Below are 20356 nucleotides of genomic sequence, written 5' to 3' on the forward strand. Positions count from 1 at the left end.
AGATTTTCCTTCTATAAATTGTGGAAGGGTGAGGGGGAAGTGACAGATCTCATTTAAAAGCCTTATTGAAGTAGCCGTGTTGAATGATGGTGCCATTGCTTGTCTCTATGCCTTATTGTCATAATGTAAAGCCTTTTATAATTAGAAGAAACCACAGAAGTCAGGATAAAGTACAACAGATCCAGAAAGAGCTGGAAACTTGAGGAAGGGGGGGAAAATCTAAACTAAAAAAACCACAAAAAACCAAAAAACAAACAACAATAGACACAGGCTAGAGAAGATATTTTATTTATTTGTTACTAGTAGTTAAAATGACGTACAAAATGCTGGGAAGAAAAAACTCCAATTCTATTCAGTTACAAAATAATTAAAACTTCATTTTAAACCAAGTTTTGCTTTGTGAGACTGAGCATGAAAATACTGCAGCCTTAGGTTATATAGTCCATTGTTTTTAGAATAAAGCAGACATTTAAATACATATTGTGGTTGATATTAAATATCTCATATAATTGTAAGTTAGCAGAACTTTCTTACTCTCAGGCAATAACTAGCAATTCATAGAAGTTCTTTGTATAAAATTTACATGGGTGAGGGGGATCTGCCTCAAGGGGAGCTCCATCATGATCTATGCACAGGCAGTTTTAGAACATAAAGATTTGGAATACTTTTATCAATTTTCCTTGAGAATTCTAGACAAAACTTAAAGGAGTCACTAATGTTTGAAGCTTTGCTTAACAGCTAAGGGGTTAGGTACATAGCAGTCTCTGTCAAAGAAAATGTGAATTTTGCTGTCAACTATACATGAAGAAAAAATCATAAGGTGTTCCCATTTCTTGGACAAAAACCCAAGCTAGTACAAAATTTCCAGCAATGACTGAGGTTGGCCCTTTCCCCTGGGAAAAAAAAATAAAAAAAGTAATTTAAAGGAAAATATTCCCTGCCTATTATCAGTGAAAGAGAATTTGTATTAATAATAACATTAAATATCCATATCTTTCTGTTTAACTATTCACATTCCACACAGTGGAAACCTGCCTCCTATAATTCCAGATTTTAAAACTGGATTTTAAAATCCATGAAGACATGTGTCAAACTGCTGAGTGAGAGCACACCAAATGAAATGTATTTTAATAATACCAATAAATTCGTTGCAATCCCTTAATTTTACAAACACAAACCTCACAGCAGTGGATTTTAGAGCAAAAATAGATGAGTTGTAGAGATGCAGGATATCATCAATAAATGTATGACGCATTATGTAACAGGTGGGGACAATTGATAAAATGAGGCTACATAGGATGCACCCGTGACATGCCACTCGTCATATATCTTTCCCTTTGGACAAGTTAATATGGGCAAAATTGTCCTCCTCAACATTCTATGGCTAGAAATAATGACAAAATAATCACCTTATGGCTGAGAGAGGCGTCTGGTGGGAGAGGGCACACTTACACTGATAGTGGATGCTACAGAATATTGTAGCTGAGTGGGGAACCCGAGTCCTGGACCCTCCAAGACTCATCATACAGTAAACGTGGACCATCGAGAGCTCAGGATAACAAGGACAGCATGCACGGATGGGCTGCCTCTCTGGTCCAATCCCCACGACACACCTCATTAAATTAACCTTTTCTTAGGACCTTCTGTGCTCTTACCAAACTTTACAGCCCTGACCAATTTTAAGCTCCTAAGCCTGAAGGAAAGAAAAGACAAGATAACCTCACAGGTGAGAGTCATTGAGCTGTTGGAAGTAGTGTGTCCCTTTTTATGTTTTTTCCCTCCAAATGAGAGGGGCAGTCAGCCCTAAGTGTTCAGGAAATTCTCTTTACTTACTCCAAATCCAGTTTAAATGCAAGTCTGTGGTAAAAGATATAAAAAGAGGACCAATGCTGGCAAAGTTCTGCATCTCTGTTTCAACAAACTGCATGCCTGTGGCAAAGCTAAAATAACAATAACAATGCAATGTTTACTAGTCATGAATGTCGTGTCTTTTGTCTCTTGTGTGGTTATTGCATTTTCAGTCACATGATACTTGTTTTAATTTTTGCTCTACTCTTTATGTACTAAATTACTGCCATTCTGTACTTGATTTTGGTTAGCAAGATTTCTGTGCTGTGGTTATGTATGTGTGTGAAAAAGAGGAGTTTGGATTCACACAATGAAGTAGGCACACTCATTGCATGTACGTATAGATACCACTGCCTAAAAGATACTGCATATACATATATATGTAGATATGAAGAATAACTGGTATCAGAAATACAAGACATCAAATGGATCTAGTGGCATAAGAATGGGTTCTGTTTGGTTTAGAGAGCCATCAGAATTCAGATGTATATTTATAGCCTTGTATATAGTTTCTTTTTAATTTATGTAATATATGACTAGGTATATAAATTAAAGCAAAACGTAAACAGAAGACAATATCTCTTCCGCTGTGTTTTCCTATTTATGTATCTTTCCTTTTTCTACTCCTTTTGTACTCTCCCTGTCTACTTGCTTTGACCTTTTGCTTTCTAAGTTGCTGTAGATCTGTTTCCCATCCACCTATATTGACTTTTCAGCACTCCCACATCCCCCCATTGTTCTCCAGACATGGCTTTTGGATTAGAGCTATTTTTTTGAAGAAGCGTGTTACAAACTCTCAACACAGCTTCTATTTTCAGTGATGGCTGTGCTACACTTTAAATTGCTCTTTGTCTATTTCTTATATAAGAATAGATTAATGCTTTGAAATATATTGTCCCCTCGCTTTGATGTTTCACGTAATACAGTAAAAGCAGATAGCACAAAGGTGAACATTTGCAAAAGCCACAGCTCCACTTTCCCAGCAAGCAGCAAAAATGTGAATATGCACATGAATTAGGAAACCTAATTCATGACTACGGGTAATTAGGGGTTTTTTAATGTCTCATACCCCATTACTTTGGTTTTTTTTTTTTGGTGTTTTTTTTTTTTTTTTTTTTGGTAGTGAACATTCGTGCATTTGCTCGTCCGTATCAATTTTCTCTCTTACACACATACACACATGCATGTCCTTTCTTTACATGAACTTCTTCTTTCTTTTGGGGGGTTTTGTTTGCTCTAGGTAATTCACTAGGTCCCTTTCAGTTTTGCCCAGCCTTGAAGGTAGGCTAGTTCATGCCACTCACTCTCACGCTGGCAGTGATTGCATACAGTCAGAGTGCAATTGCTCCTTTTTCTCAGTTTAGTCCAAGTCAATAGATATACACCGGCACTCCTTAACTCGGGTGATTCTTTTTTTCTTTCTTGGGGGCTGCAGCTCAGGGCAATTGAGTGTAACAGTCATGGTGGTGAATTTCTTGGGTTTGCAGAAAGAACAGGACTGGAAGGAGCCTTCTTCTTTACGGACGTGCCTGGGGATATAGAAGGAATTGCACTGGCCATAGCAGAACCTGTTGATAATGGTACGACTGTTGCAGCCTTCTTCGTGGATAGTTTGTTTGAGGGGCTGGGTTTTACACCAATCCCGCTTTAGGTACTTGCGCTCAGTGATGTGCAGTGCCTCCTGACTGGACTCCAGCACCTCTTCAGCAGGCATCGAGGTGCCTTTTCCTCGCTCTCGATGCCTGGAGCCTGACTGCTGCTGTGTCTGCATTTGCTCCGAATCATTGGGCTGATCCTTGACAGGAGGAGGGATAGCACCTTGAGATCCACGATTCCGCTTTCTCCCTTCAGCTGCTGGCAGCAGAAATCCCATCAGAAGAAACAAGGCACTGATGGCATACAGTGTGCGAACCATCCTATATGAAGGAAGTGGAGAAAATAAAGCACAGTTGTGAATTTCAGATAGCAACAGAAGCCAGGTATGCACTAAATTTTCAGCTCCATAAAAGAAATGTGTGCACACACACTTATAAAACATAAGCATTCAAGACTGTACCAGATGGAAAGCTGTTCCCTAACTACCTAGTGATAAAAGGTTTTGAATAGAGTTATTGAAAGTAAGCCCAAACAGAGTTTTGTTTGTGTGTCCTCCATTTTTTCCAGCTCTTTTCTCCATGTGCCTAATTCTCATTCCCTTCTTATAGCTCACTGACATATTCAGTGTGCATATGCTCCTGACTTACAACAGGTGAAGAACAAATTTTATACTACACAAGGATTCATTTACATGACACAGCTACCTACAATACCAGAGGGCTAAAGTCTTTGTCTCAGCAGATGCAGTCTAGATTTGTGTTCCTTAATCAGAATCAGAAACTTTATAGAGCTCCTTGTATAATGCACATCCAGTATATAATGTATATGTTGTATACACCTGCAGCCTGTTTTACAGCTTCCCAACCTCTGCCACACTGCATCTCTAAAGGGGTCCAATGTAATGAGTGTAATGATGCTTAAGCTGAGAGATGTGCAACAAGTTAGGCAACAAACATGAAAGAATAATTAGGTACAGGTTAAAAGAGTCTTACCATTTCAAACTACATCCTCTCATACATTACCCAGAATCCTTGATAGAAGCAATACAGATGCAATCACAGTGCTAAGAATTTTTCAGATCCCTAAATCTTATTCATTTTATACAGAATGATGTTGTCAGAGGACAGCAGAATTATGTAAATGACATTAAATATCATAGAGTTTATGCACACAAAAAAAAGACCACTTCAGGAAGTGCAGTTAAGTAGAGATGATCAGGTCCTTCAAAACTGTGTGGCTGCTCCAAACCTAATTATTGCATAGGAATAGTTTTCCTACTTATACTTTCCTCCCTTATGCCACCATTTCTGCTGCTTCCCAAATCTGAGTTCTTGAAGCTGTTCAGTCAGCTTAAAACACCAACCAGCATGGAAGAAACTCATCAGCATCACACTTCCCCCTTCCAGAAGCACCATGGTCTGTCTCCAAGTTTTCCTGAAAGGAGCTTCGTGGTAGCAAGACAGACAGATGAAGGAATAAGTCTCTGAGAGACCCTCCCCATGGAAGCGTGGAAGAAGGCACCAGAAATGAGCAACTAATTGCAAAAAAACACTGTGAAAACACTAAAATTGTGAAGAGACACAGGCATTAAAAAGGGAAAGGACTGTGAAAACAAATGCTGAGGAAGTAATTGTTGTAGCACTTGACTTGCTTTATCAGTATGGAAAAAAACAGCGTTTGAATTGATGAGTCCTTCTTGTGTTACTGCCCGAGAAACATGTGAAACCATGGGCACTGTCCTGGACGGCTTCATCCGCTCTGCCTGAGACCACACAACTAGGCAGGAAAGCAGCCAAATGCCAGTGCTGTGAGGGCCACCTAGAGACTCAGCAGAGGCTCAGGGTAAGTACTATTTGCTGTAAAAAACAACTGCTAATTTCTCAGTTCTTAGGTCTTTCCAGTCACATGGAGAAAATAAATGTTATGCTGTTCAAACAGCCTTTCTCATCAAATGGACTGGGAGAGGAATTTCCAAAGTAGAAAAGTGTCATAGGGGGTTCCACTACATTCAAGGAGTTGCTTGTGGATCTAATATTTTTTGTGTTTGTCAGCAGATTGTTAGAGCACCTGGAGTTCCTGATATATCATAGATGTATGCATTAATTTCGGTAATCTATGTACCAGCATGTCCTATTTCGGCAGTCAAGGAAGGGGTGTAAGAATGACACAATTGGTGACTCCAACAGACAATTTGGAAGGGCTGCTGTTAGTATCTAAATGAAATATGATATGGAACACACTATTTTAGTAACCTTAAGGCTTTGATACAGACAAAAATAAATTGAGTATATTCCAATTAAGGAATAATGCAGCATAATTTCAAGTGTCAGCCTGAACTTCACATTTGCTGTTTTTTCCTCATCTTTATTACAACCTGAATATTATTTAAACATGTTTCATTTTAATTTTGTCTTAAAAATAAGTTTTCAAAGAATTATTAACTATTGCTTATTCCCTCAAGAGATCAGAATGATTTCTTCCAAAACTATTCTTATTTATCTGGTGACTGTCTAGTCACCATTATTTTAATATGCACTTTATTTACTCAATATGGTGCCAGAGTCTTAAAAGAAAAAAAAAAAGTGATTGCATAAAGTTGAAAATAAATTGCTAGGTTGTAAGCAGTGCCAGAAAATTTCAGGTGTTTATTTTATTTCGCGTCCTACAACTTGAATGAGGTTCCACCAACATGCATATTCCTGGACTCCTTTTATTTTCAAAAATTATTAGCCACACATTTTTTCTTCCTTTTTTTTTTCCTCCAGAGATGTGCAATCAGTGGCACAGCAAGGTCTAGTCCTACGAAAATTAGGTGTATGGTGTACTCTGGGATGGGAATCTGGGGGACATTTCACAGTAATAGATACTATTGTAAGATCTGTAGCCCAGATTCATGCAACTTTATTAAGCACATGCTTATCCCTAAGGAAATGCAAGCATGTGTTTCAGTGTAATCCTAAACTGGGAGGAAGGTAATTTTTCACTGGGTTGGTTTCCAGCCTTAAAGGTGGAAGCTGCATTACATGCTCATAACAGAAATTGTAACTCAAATGAAAATTAGCCACTCAGCAGAAACATTTGTTATGGTCACTTCCAAAACACACATCTAAAATTAATCCAGAAATATAGGGATAAATACAGGTTAAATACAGAAGGGGCTCAAGATCCTCAAAGCATCTAAGCAGGATCTTCTTTAATAACCGATGAAAATTTTATTTTTAAATAAGGATTTTACTTTTTAAAATGCAAAATACAAAAGAAAATGAGGTGGTATGCCTCAGGAAGGAAAACAGCAAAAATGCAGTATGGGTACCCTGCAGCACCTCTGGTCCCAGGGCAATCAATGCTTTTGCTTATGAGAGATGACACCTTTTGCTTACATTAGGAAGTGAAGTGGTTCATCCATCTATGAGTTAGCAGTTGTGAATGTTTCTATAACAGTGTTGTTTTTTTTTTACTAAAAGAAGCAGAACACGAAGAAGACAGTAGAACTAAAATCAGCGTTACCATACCCAAAGTTTTACTGAAGAGAAACCTCTCCTGAAGTAAATGCTTTTTCTCCTCATTACAGTCATAATTCTGCAGAAGTTATAGCTCTGCAGCTGAGAATCAGGCTTTAAAAGCTTATATTCCATGTTTCTGCAAAATTTTCATTACTTGATACTAACTGGCTGTTACACTGGCACAACCAGAAATCTTTTGGAGAAGTCATTTGAGAATCCTTTGAACAAACAGATGACCATAACCAAAACGATCAGTTCCCTCATTTCATTCAGATCCAGAGAGATATGACAGGACTAATATTTATTTTTTAAAAGTAACACAATACTCCAAAACTCTATTCTTTCCACATTTCACTGTGGAGTTCCATTTTTCATCATCTGTAAGCTCTTAGTCCCAAAGCCAAAAGAAGTTTTATTACTGACTTCAAACAGGAGCAGAATTGGGCCCTAACATTCATATCACTTCATATGTGGTTTATCTAGAGCCTGAGATCTCATCATCTAAAACAGATTAAGAAATGTGTGGATTAATACTAGCAACTATTGAGAGAGAAATGTAAATGCTTTCAGGTTTACTATTTCATACGATTAGGCTGTAATTTTTTTCATTTATACATTTTCTGCTATGAATTAAGGTTCCCCACATGTCAGTTCATAGACAGAATTTCTCTGTGAGTTCCTAGGCAGAGTCAGAAAGTTACTACTGACATTTTTAGCTCAATGCAACTTGTTTAAAGGATCTGGATGGAAACCTGGTTGAAATATACAGCAAAATTGTCACAGATCTTAACAGGCCTGTAACTTCATCTGTAAACCCCATTTACTAGGAAAATATTCTGAAGAGCCATGCACTCCTGTGCTTCACAAGAAACATGAAAAATAATCTGATGAAGAACTAAAAAAAAAAAAACCCCACAACCAACAGTTACTTGGTGGACTTCAAATACAAGCCAAAGAAAGATGCAAAACACAATCCCTTTAACTACTGCAAAAATAGAAGTGGTTTATGTCCCGAAGGATCAGAATAATTTTATGCCTCGCATATTACATCTGAATTACAGAAACACTCTTATGTAATATTTTCATACTTCATAGATCTGTATTTTTAAATATTAAAAAAGCATAGTAATGGCAGTTCCCAGAAAACTGCATTTTTTTCTGAATCAAGACAGAAAAACTAACATCTGTGTTTCATAGAATTTGGATATATTTACATTTCAGAAAATTGCTTCTTGAGAGTCATAGAGATGGGGAGTTTTGAGACATATAAGGAGTGTAGGCAGCAATTTTAAAACAAACAAACAAACCAACCCTTGAAACCTTGAGAATTCCTCGTTTAAGAAACTATTTTTCTGTAGGAGATCCTATGGGACTCCCGGGAAGCTGAACATGGTGGCCACGGCTGGTACCAAACCCGAGTGTGCCTTGCCTGGAGACGCCCAGGCAGCCTGACAGCTCCCAGCCTCCTAGCGCCAAACTCCTTCAGACACATTTCCTCACGGAGCCCTAAAACAACCAGAATAGCTTTGCTCTTCTCTCTGCACTGCCGCGCGTGCTGAAAAGGAGAGTCTTCGGCACAAACTACGCATTTCTGGGGAGCACTGCCGAGAGAAAAAACATAAATGCTTTAGGCACAGCTTGGCACTGAAGGCGAAAGAGGAGCAGGGAGCTCCTCCGGTCATCGGTGCCGCCTGTCACTTACACCCAGACCCAGCGCACGCTGGTTGCTTATCCCCGGGCTCAGAGAGGAGCGGGGCAGGAGCAAAGCGCTTCTGCAGCTCACGGGTCGCCGGGCTGGGCTCAGGGGCAGCTGAGGCTGGGGGGCCACTGACCACTGGCCACCCAAAAGTCGCCGCTCACAGAACGCCTGAGTAAACCCCGCGTCCTGTCAGCAGCAGGGAGAGCCAAACGCGCGCTGGCGCCTCAGAGCCCCATCTATGCAAAAGTAGGTTAGCGTCTCAGCCCTGGTGACCGAAACGGGCTTCGCTTGCCATTCTTTCGCCGAGAGGAGCCACGAGTGGGACACCAGGAACGAGGCGGCGGCTGATGGCCACGAAGGGACGCTGCGGCTGAGCACAGCGGGCCGGGGCCGCGCTCCCGGCCAGCCCCGCACGGCCGCGGGGCAGGAGGGCCCCGCCGCACCGCCCAGGCCCAGAGGTAACACGGGCTGGCCCCGGCGCCGCGGGGATGGCCGGCTGCCGTCAGGGCGGGGAGACCGCAGGTTTGGCTTGGCACGGCCGGGAGCGACTCGGCCCGACTCCCCGCGGGCGTGGACGCTCCTGGCGGCGGCTGGCGGCACCGACCGGCTCTTCCCACGGGGCACGGCCGCCGTCCCGGTTAACCCAACGGAGCACGAACTCGCTGAAAGGACTGCCAAACCCCCGGGGGATCGTATTGAAACGGACGGGGCAAGCAAGCGGGCGTGCTCCAGAAGGGAAAAGCCCTGCGCCGAGCCGTGCCGCTGGCCCCGGGCCGGGAGGAGCGCTGCCCATCCGCGCCCGCGGAGCTGCACGGCCGGCGCTCCTGCGGCGGGGCCGAGGGGCCTGTCAGCGCGGTAAGGGCAGCGGTGACCGACGGACTCACGGAGCCGTCGGCTCGACAAAACTCCCGCGGCTCCGAGTCAGGTGGGCGGAGAGGCGGCGGAGGTCGCCGAGCTCAGCGGTGGAGCCGCATTTCGCCCGCTCCGGTCCCGCCCCGCCCGAGGCTGCGCGGTGCAGGACGCGCGGTGCTGCCCACGGGCGGCTGCCGGTGCGGAGCCTCCGCTCCGCGGCACCCGAGCGCGCTGGCACACCCCGAGTCTCCCGGACGGCACGCACCCCGCCCGGGAGCTTCTGAGGTACCAGGAGCACGCTCCTCCGAAGGGCAAAGGCGACCCAGAACAGAGCCGGGGGCTGAGCGGCCTCGCAGAGGGCAGCTCGGCGGGACGGGACGAGACGGGATGGGGCTGGCACCTGGGGATCTGCCCCCGCCCCGCTCCGTGCGGAGGCCGGGCCGGGATTTTTCCGTGTCTCGGGTGGGCGCCGAATCCAATTTGTCAGGAGTGATGCTGTAGGCGGAGATGAGAGGCAGAGCTAACGGGGCTTTTGCAGTCCCCGTGCTTGTGAGGGGAAAGAAGATGTAACGGTGCCCTAATCCCCAGCGCTGCGGCGGAAAGGTCGGCGCGCCTCACTCCCGAGGACGGGAGGCACGGGCGTCGCCCCCTGCAAAACCTAGACGCCCTGGAGTTTTGCTAGACACTGGCGAACGGCTCCTTCCCTTGCCCCTCTCTGAAGGTAGGATAGAAAGCTTAAAATTTTGCCTCCTACAGAGACTGGCCGAACTCCGCAGCTGCCGGACCTGTTCGCGCCCCCGCTGAAAGTGCGCGCAGCGCGGCGCGTCCCAGCTCACCTGCGCGGCGGCGGCTCCGCGGCGGGGCTCGGCTCGGTCGCGGTGGCTCCCCGGCGTGGCCTGGGGCTCTGCGGGGCTCTAACCGGTGGGTCACTCGCTGGAGCGGGTGGCGTGGGAGCCCGGATCTGCCCGGGAGTCCATAGAGAGAGAGAATGTCGGGTCCTGCCTACAAATTGCAGCAGCGCCGAGCTGTCTCCCATTTAAATGTCTGCCAGCTGAGATCTGCTCTCCAAGCCCCTCCAGATCATTGGACAAGCGCCTCCAAAGCCCGTGTTATCCGCCCCTTTTAACACTTCCATAAACTTCCACCAGGGAAAGCTTTCAGTCATCCAGATAAACACTCGACTACTTTCCTGTCTTCAGAGAATCGGTGCTAAAGGTCACCACCCCAAGGAATTGTTCCTGGAATGCACAGAAAATTCACATTTTCCATCCCTATTAAAGTATGACAGTTAAGAAGGATTAAATCCTACCCCCCTGCCACCGCCTCCGCCGCCCTTCCGTGCACGCTGGGCGCTTCCGTGCCCATGAGCCGGCTGGGCGAGTGGGCCCGCTGCGGGGAGGCAGCCACCTTCGCGGCTCTTGCAAATTGGCTTTCTGCGGTTCTGCAGCGTGCGGGGAATTTCGCAGCTTTGGAGAAAAAAGCCTTTGTGGCAATGTCTGTGTGCGGGGTGTTAAACCGTAGCTCCCGATCCGCAGCCCCGCGCTCATGGCTCTGTATCATTGCGGGTTTGGTTTTTTAGGGGGCAAGGGGGTGGGGGTGTTTGTCTTTTTTCTTCTTTTTTTTTTTTTATTTTTTTATTTTATCCTGCAAGAGGCGAGACACCTCCGGTGTCCCGTCACTGTGTCTCTCGGGGAGCGGGGGGCTCCTCAAGCCTCCCGCTAGGGGCAAGGACGACGAAGGAGCGGCGCGTCCCGCCGGGGCTGGGCGCGGAGCCGGCCGGAGCCGCCCGGCCGTCGGGGCGGCCGCGGGGGCAGCGAACCACACCGAGCCAGCCCCCGCGGGGTCCCAGGAGTCGCTCGAAAGTAGGCAGAAACCGGCTGGGCTGAGCATTTTGCGGACCCAGCCTGTCCCAGCAGTAACCAGGATCATCTCTCTGCGCAGCTGCTGCCCGAAGGTGTACTCCGAATCTGCGGGCATCGAGGGGCGGCAGAGCCCTGGAGGGCGGGCGGACCGCACAGCTCCGCAGCGAAGCCTGCGCTTTCTCCGGTGCTGGGCGGGCCCCGTCCTCCAAGCGCTCAGTGCCGGCGCTCATCTCTTGCGGGGCTACCGCAGTCCTTACGGGCAGGAGCAGCCTCTGAGCCACGGGCTGACTTTTGGGCTTGCTGAGGAAACGGAGGCGTTTGTCAGCTGCCGCGTCCAGCTGCGGGCATCACGCAGCGGAAAGCAGCGCTGAGGGAAGCTCTGCCACGCACGCGAGCGCTGCAGGTGGTGCCGACAGATCTGTGCTCTCCTTGCTGCTGGGTACAAGTTACTGCCGTGAATCAAACCAGCCCTGCTCCTCGGTCACCAGCAGTCAGCACCCACCGGGCCCGGATCTCACCTAAGAGGTTGTTTTACTTGCAGATGGGGAAGACGAATTAAAATGAAAGGATTTGCTACATTAGGGATGCCAGAGCTCGGCAAAATGCCAAGTTTCTGACTTTCACAGTACTTAGCGGTAGCTTGCTCTTTGCTGAGGCCGACGCTTGGTTTCTTTTAGAGCCTGAGTGCTTAGCAAGGTAGTTAATTAGGCCCATTACAATAATTCACACACATTTAGCGACAACTTGTTAAAAAAAAGAAATCAGTCACAGGACAAGTCACCATAGCGCGGTGGTAGGTGGCAGCATGAGAGAGAAAATGAGCTGGTGTGCAGGAGCACTGAAATTCAAAGACAGTTAATGGGGGAAGGATTACTGGCAAGGAATTACAGTAAATGACATCTATATGGATAGAAGAAGAGGCCTAGGGGATTTGTAGGATTATGTTTGGTTGGGTTTTTTACTCATAAAAGTGCTATTGATTTTATTTTATTTTATTTTTTTTAAGTAATTGTTGTCCTTCCTTCGTGATTCCAAAGAAAAGGTCACAATTCCCACCTCTCAGTATGTTGACAGACTTTGTTCTCTTTTCCATTTCCTTCTGTGAAGGAGTTCTACTGAATTGAAAGGGTCTATGCAGGTTTCTTTTGCTCTCTGTCTCTCACTCTGATTACCAGCCCCAGAGAGGCTGGGGCGCTGCTCTGTGCTGCCCCTCCGCAGGGCTGCAACCCAAGCCCTGGAGGGTGCTGCGGGAAGCACCAGCTGCTTTCTGCACTTTGATCTGAGCTCCTCTTAGTGCCCACCATGGCACTGCCACTGAAGGCTCTTCCAGGCACTGCTGCAGGCAAGCTGCCTCTCTGCTGTATTTTTCTGGGGTGTCATTGTCATGCCACTCTGGCATTGCCTTTCCTAGATGATGTTTCTGGGCAGCAATTGCAGAGCAGGTATGCCCACTTAATGCCTTACTGCATTCAGGCATCTAGCCAGAGTTTGTGATCTGGAGAAGCTCTCACTGACTTAAAGCACACTAAGAAACACTTTAGGAAACAGGTCCTGGTATAGAAGTTGTGTTGCCTCCTCAAGATTCATCTTCCTTTTCTTGCAGCTGAATATCCTATACCGTATCTTCTCATCTGGCTTCTTTCTCTTAGCTTAATCTGCAGTGTTCCACGTATGCACTAGCACCTTGGGTCAAGCAAGACAAGTGTTCAGATTTCTCTGACAGTTGGAAAGTAGAATTATTTCTGCAAGTATTTGCTTTCTCATTCACAAAAATACAAAAAATAAATTTCAGTAGCAACAAGATAAATAATTGCCGTGGCATCTGGACTGGATGAAGGTAGAATTATTTTTAAAATATTTTTGAAAGGACATTAAAAAAAATGTTATGCCTCTTTTTATTTGTTTGAGATTGGGGGAGGCAGGGGGAAAGATCTCTTTTCCCCTCATCATTCTTTCAGGTATCTGGAATAATTTCCAGCTTGGAAGAGTTCTTTATTTCTGCTGGAATCCTTAACAAAACATTCCATGGGTTTGCTCCAAAGCTTCAGCTGTGCTGGTTAGATCTCAACCAAAGACTGGTTAAAAATGCACCCAGTTACATTCCCCATGGGAATACCCATGGGGAAATGTTGTTTAATTATTTAGTATTAAGGAGGCCTATGGAAATGTACTTGGTTTTGTGGTATAGGTTTGAGATGAAGAGCTTTAATGTCATTGGATGGTAGTGGTGTGTGCTGTGAACCTGACAACTACAACTACCTTGTTTTTATTTGCTTTTTTTTTTTCCTATTTCTTGCTGGTATTCACTGTGTGAATTGTTCTTTGTTTTAATGGAACAGTAAGAATTGTGTAAGCTTAAAATAAGTGCTGTACTTAATTCTTGCAGAGAGAAATGTTACTGGGCTGAGCTCCTGCATGTTACTGCTAGCTTTGAGTGCTACTCAAAGTATCCTCACTGCCAGGACAGCTGGCACCTTACTAAAAGCCTTTGCAGAGAAGCCAAAATTCACACTCTTCTTGAGTAAATTGGAATAGCTTTTAATGACTCAGGGAGATGTAAGTGATCTATGACAGCCGAGAACCTGGCCCTAATACACCTAGAAAGCCAGTATCTCTCATGCCTAGACCTGTTCCTCCAGAAGTAAGGCACGGTCAGAAGTAAGGCAAGCTGTCCAACAGAGACAGGGTACATCTGAACTGCTTTGCTTGGTCTTTTGAAATCTTCTGTTAAGGAGAGAAAGGAGCTTGATTTGTCTCACCAACACAGTAGTAACTTTTCCAGCTGAGCTGTAGTGAGTCTAGAACAAGCACTGACTCAACTCTTCTGAGTTTCTGAGCACACTGCTGTCTTCCTGACTTGATGAGTAAGATCAGCAGTGCCTCAGAAGTGATTCATGACTTGGGGCCAAAGCAAGATCTTGGTAGTGTGTGTTGTGTGGGGCCATCATTACATTTCTGCTGAGGTGTGTGAGTTTCTTTGCTATATATGGGAAGAACACTCCTTGTTTTCTCTTAGAAAAGGTCTGACACTCAAAGAATTCAGTTTCCTGTGGATTTTAAACATATCCAAAAGTAATGGATAAAAACTGCATTGTAAACCAGCAAGGAAAATGTGGTTTTTGCTTTTTATTTCAAACCTAAGTAGGCAAACAATAATAACTGGCATTAGATGAGGGAAAGGGATGTGCATGTTGGTTTCAAGATAGTATACCAACATACCAGGCCTGTTATTCTTCTGCAGGTACTCTACTGTTTATTCTATTGCAGATGATTACATGAAAAAAACCTCTGATTTAAGTAGCATTGTGCTTCAGATCAAGCCTTATAAAGTAGTACCAGAAAAAGCTGCGGTTATTCTGAATTGAGGTAAATTTCTCTTCAAATGTACTGGAAAATTAAGTTTAAGACTGTGCTTCACATTGGCAAAATTCTGTTTAATTAAGGAATTTTAATCATTCTCTTATTTGAGTTTTAGAATTAATGTCTATATGGTGGAGGTTGGAAAATATTGTACTTACTGAAAAAGCAGTATTTTAGATTTATGTTGACAGAATATCAACTTTTTAACATATAAATTTTCATCATCCGAATGAGAGAATATTAATTAGGAAAAAGTGCTTATTTGGGGGCCTTTTTTTTTTTTTGAAGTATTTTACATTTCTTTGACTTTCAAAATATTGCTTGATCTAGGAATAGTTTGAAAATCCTCATACAGAGGATATTAGAAATTAAAAGAATAAATTACTTCAAGAGAAAATCTTTAAGCATCTAAATAATTTAAAAGTCTTGGGTTTTCTCTTAGAAATATGGTGTCTGGTATGCTTGAAAAGCTTTCTTGTTCAGCGTATACTGCATGTAGAGTCAGGTTGTGGGCTTGTAATGATGTCCACGCCTAGGAGCCATGGTCACCCACCAGCATTCCACTCAGCTATGCGATGCAGACAGAGAACAAAAAATATGTTTTCTGGCCTCAAAACACCTACATACATAATATAATCCATATGTGACTATTTTTCAAAAGCTATTTAGAAAAGCTTATTTTATTAGGATGAAGTTTGATTGCTGAACAAATATAAACTTTTATGCCAAATTAAGAAATATCATATGTCAAGCTAAATTTTTTAAACTCTTTCACAATTTTTTGATGCATCTTATGTACTTGATGACTATAAAAGAATTTGCCAAGAAAATGAAAGTCATAAAATTCCTCTGCCCTCATGCGTTTGCTTTTCTTTTTCTTTTGTCTCCTGAAGCTGTAGGAGGTGTTTGCTGACATGCTTTGCTTTCAGGGCATTTCTGGAGCAATGTGATGTGAGAAGTGACTCAGTTAAGCAAACTGAGTTTGTATGAACATCAGAAGCCCTTACAGTATGAAGCTGTATCTGGGAAATATGAAAAGAGGCATCTAAGGAGCTCAGTGTATATTATTTACATACTATTTCACTATATGACAGCTATGAAATATAATTTCCAGTTATGCTGCAAAACTGAAAAACTTCTTTCCCGAACCTTACTGCGTCCCAACATCTTAGATTTCATATACTTTTAAGACATAGATATCTCATGCACAGTTCTGGCAAAATAGTCCTTTTCACTTTTTTCTTGCTGTGATGCAGGGCAGCTTGTTGTGTGACCACCTGTGTTTTAGGGTGTTACCTGTGGGGGATTCTGTGCAACACCCATCAAGCACACAGTGTCAGTCTGGCAGCTAAGGTAGGTAGGGAGGTGTCAAGATCTATCCAGGCTTTTTTCCTGACTCTGCCACTTACGTCTGTAGTGAAACAAAAAAAAAAATAGTAAGAGAGGCAGGAAAGCTATTTTATTATGTAAGGGGATTTGCAAGGCAATTATTTTAGTTTGTTTTGTTGTGGGTTGGTTTGGTTTTGGTTTTTTGTTCCATTGCCCTCTTTTCAAAATTGAAATCTTATCTGTTCTTTTTGCTTTTCCTGGCAATAGGTATGTAAAAACAGAATACCAGATTAAAAAAAAATGTAGCTTTGCAGGAATGAAAGAGCTGAAGCTTTTTTTTTTTTTTTTTGTCTGAGACAACAACTGAGAATTTCTGCATTTTATAGCTGAAATCCAGTGCCACAAAAAATAGCTGCTGTATTACAGTAAGGAAAGAACTCTGTTAAACAGTTCTACTGCTGCAGCATCAGTTGCTTCACTTCTCAGAGAGAGTACTAATGGAGGTGGGAATAAACAAAACTCTTCCTCACTGCCATTTTTATTTAGATGGTCTCTCTGTCAAGAGCAGGTATGAGGGACAAGTTCAACCCCCCACCTTCATTCTTTACTTTGTTTCAATCATACCAATTTTCTCTTGACTCCATTTCCCCGCCTATAAAACCACAGTGTAGGGAACAGAGTTTTCAAAGGAATCATTTTGGCCTGAGTCCTTAAAGCTGATTGGGTACCAAACTTGTGAAATAAGTAATCCATAAGAAGAGCTGAGAGTTCAACATAATCTGGAAAGATGAAACATACCTTTTATAACTTTCACATAATTTGTGTCTTGAATGTGCTTGAATACATCTATTTTGAAATTTCTAAATGCTTTTAATAGGGAAGAAGGCCTCTTAACTTCTGTAATTCTCCCCAATAAAATAAAAAAAAAAGGATATTTCCAGTGAATAAGCCAAGTTTTCACTGTCATGGATAAAAAAATGCTTAAAGCCAGACAAAGAATTGTTTAACCAGTTGTCTTTTCCTAAAAGAACTGCTGGTTGACTTATATAAAAGACAAACTGATAGTTAAGTGCTTTGGTAAGAAAGGTGGATTTGTGCACATACTTCATTTTTTTTTTTGCTGAAATTAGATTCAGACCTGAATCCTGCAGGGGCTTGCCAGATGCTTGACTTTGTTTTCAGTGGAGCTGTTCAGAGTGTATTATGTGAAGCACACACAACAATCCAAAAGAATTGAGTCAGGTGAGCCTTGCTCAAAGAAATAATTTATATATAGCTCTTTCCCCTGTTAAATAGCTTTCTAGTTAAGGTGCATATTAAAATGCTAAACTTTATGGACTTCAGGATTAGAAATACAATAATATTAACATACAAAAATAGTCTATTTTTTTTTTATCTGTATGGTTACCAAAAATTTACTCTTTCAAAAATTGCCAAAAAAAAATCACTTCTGGGAAACTACACACATGAGCCTAAGGCCAAATCTTTTTTTTTTTTTTTTTTTTAATATTTCCAACAACTGCTCTGTTTTGCTTCTTCTGTTGCTTTGTCAGAAGGATCCTGTTTAGCTTGTTTGGCTAAGGGCAGTTGGGTATTTATTCATTGATCTCTCCTTTCTTGCATTATCTTGAATTCTAATTAGAGTTTTTCCAAGTCCTAAACTTAACTCTCCAAACATAGCTCCAACAGACATCACTCTTCCTTTCTGTCAAGCTGTTCAGAACCGTGCAAGAGCTGTCATCTTACATTGTGGGACTAACCACACTGCCCAGCAGTTCTCCACTAGCTGCTTTCATTGGCAGTTTGATTGAATGATTTTTTTTCCTCCCTCACAACATGTGATTCAAAGTGCCTGAGAAAGTGTTAAGTCACTATCAAGTGAGAGAGATTCTGTAAATAGGACTGGGAGCAGTCCTCTAGGTGTTTGTAATTAATCAGGCTCCAAACACTTGAAGCTTTTGGATGCACTTATAAAAAGTCTAAAAATGTAAACAGTTTTCTTTCCCCTCCCCAGGAAGTCTTAATGCGCTAAAGACGTAAATGAAGAAGTTAAATTGCCAGTGATCAAATCAATTACACTTCAGATCAGACTGTGGCAGGACTTTTTGGTTCTCAACCAGATGGAACTGTGAAGGAGGTATTATTATTTTTGTCAGGGTTTCAAAATGAGCGTAGGAATTCACAGTTAAAAAATGACTTCTTTTTTTTTAAATATACGAGAACACTTAGAGGAAAAACTCCTTTCGGAGCTGATGTCATTAAAAGTTATCAGACGCACTAAAAAAAAAATCATCTTAGCCATTTCTTTTTCTTCTGATCTGACAAAAGAGAGACCATAAATGAAAAGGATATTCTCCTGTGCTGCAAGGCAAAGAAGAAACCCTCATTTTTAATATAGTAAGTTCTTGGATTAAGCGTTTATGGGTTCTTTTGGCTGTGCCTTTCTTACAGGTTGAAGTTTTTACATTAAGAAAGCTATGATGTGAAGGCTTACAAGAGACAAAGTACACTGGTTTTTATCTTGATGCAGTTAGTAATTAGATAAATCCAGATGAAGGCACAGGCTATCTGGATGCAGAAAGCATTTTTTTATCTTGTGGAGATCAGACAGCTTGTTTAGAAAGCCTCTGTGCATTAGGAGGGGAAATGTGATCAGCTGTAACAAAACCACCTTCCCAGGTGAAAAAAAACCCACCATAACCAAATGGGATTTGTGTGTTTCTAATTTATAGAAATACTTTGCAAAACCAAGTACTTCTATGTCTTAGTCTTTGCAATTAAATTATTAGTTTGATTTGGAGTCCAGATCCCTCTTGGTTTGAGTACACTGCCACCAGCTTATGTAAAAGCTTTGAAAAACTCTTCAGTACTTGCACATGTGTATTTTAATAGAGAAAATTCCACCTGAAACCACCCTGAAGAGAATTAGTCATGCTGGTGTGGATAAAAAGATTGTGCCTTAACTTCAGTGCTGAAATATGGTGCATCTTGCTAAAAGGAGATGTCATGTTAGGAACACTAACAGGGTCCCATAGGCTCACTGGAACTCTTGGTCAGCAAATCCCATACATTGCAATTATTGCAATATTAAATTTGTCACTGGAATGCTAGTAGTGAGTAAGGAAGTGGAGTTTTTAAATGTTTCCTTTTCAACAGTTGCAAAATTATCTAAAGATATTTTTGAAGTTACTAGAATAAAGAATGCACAGTCCAGCAAATGAACTCTTGCTAGTTTCCAAGTCTTGCTAAATGTAACATTCTTCCAAGAATTTGGGTAGCAGCTAAATACATCTTTCCCGAAGGAGAAGAAAAAACAATACATAAAAAGTGAGTGAAAGGAGGCTGGTGATGTTTCAGGAATCAGAAAAGAGAAGGTGACGGTGTCTGTCTACTCACTGGAGGCATTCAAACCAGCACCTCCAGAGGTGCAGCCTCTTAGCCATGAGGCTGCAGCCTGTTTGTGTGAGACCTGCACCTCCCCTGCTGAAGCTGTTCAACAATTCAGAAAATAATTAAGTCAAGACAAGGAGCCAAAAGTAGCCATCTACTCAGGAAGGTGGGATGTGTGGTTCGCTTAGGTTTTGTCATCTCTTGGACTACTCTTGTATTTTTATCAGGTGTCTGCCTAGCTACCCAAACACTCCTTGAGGACTAGCTAGAGCCCTCTGTTACTCTGTCCTTCCTTATGTTCAGCCTGCCATATGAAGCACTAGGTGACAAATCTGTGTTCATTCTTTGATTGTCTTCTCTGATGTCATTAGAGCTTTGATTCTTTTGCCATAACTCTTACAGACACTTTAATTAACTGTCTATGTCTGCTGAGGTATTTCGTGCAATGCCTGGTCCTGTAGACATGTGTGAGATGAGCAGTTGCCAGGCTTGCTCCCTCAGGGAATATAGGGGAAGAATTGCCAAGTCTGTGGATTCAGGCTGGGTTTAGGACTGAGATAGGTGTAGAGCTGTGGAAGGTTCGCTGAGTCTCAAACAGTCCTAGGCATGTATAGAGGTAGGAGTGCAGGCACCTGAGGTCCATCATTACAGGAAAGCATAGCTGTGTATAGCCTTTAGGTGCCTGAGGAATCAGGAAAGAGTGGCAAGGTTTGAGCTGCATGTGCTTGGGCTTTGGTATTTTCATTGGACACAAGTCAAACTGTGGGTACTTGGGCCTTTACTGGAGCCAGCACTTAACTTCTTTGCAACTGTTCGTCCATCTTTTAATTGGAAATTATTCCCAGTTTTGTAAACGTCTATACCAAGAACCTCCAGATGCACAACAAAATAGACACAAAGTGTTTTTTACAAGCAGC

General features: G+C 42.8%; 1 protein-coding gene across 1 annotated transcript; it reads right to left on the bottom strand.

Moving 5' to 3' along the window:
- Positions 1–272: 272 nt before the first annotated feature.
- On the bottom strand, positions 273–10694 carry GREM1 (gremlin 1, DAN family BMP antagonist). Its single transcript, XM_002200492.7, has 2 exons — positions 10335–10694; positions 273–3764 (listed from the first exon to the last, which is right to left on the bottom strand). The coding sequence occupies exons 1-2, from the start codon at positions 10532–10534 to the stop codon at positions 3209–3211; spliced, it is 756 nt and encodes a 251-aa protein (XP_002200528.5). The 5' UTR covers positions 10535–10694; the 3' UTR covers positions 273–3208.
- Positions 10695–20356: the final 9662 nt, after the last annotated feature.

This window comes from Taeniopygia guttata, chromosome 5 (assembly GCF_048771995.1).
Source record: "Taeniopygia guttata chromosome 5, bTaeGut7.mat, whole genome shotgun sequence".
Lineage (NCBI taxonomy): Eukaryota > Metazoa > Chordata > Aves > Passeriformes > Estrildidae > Taeniopygia > Taeniopygia guttata.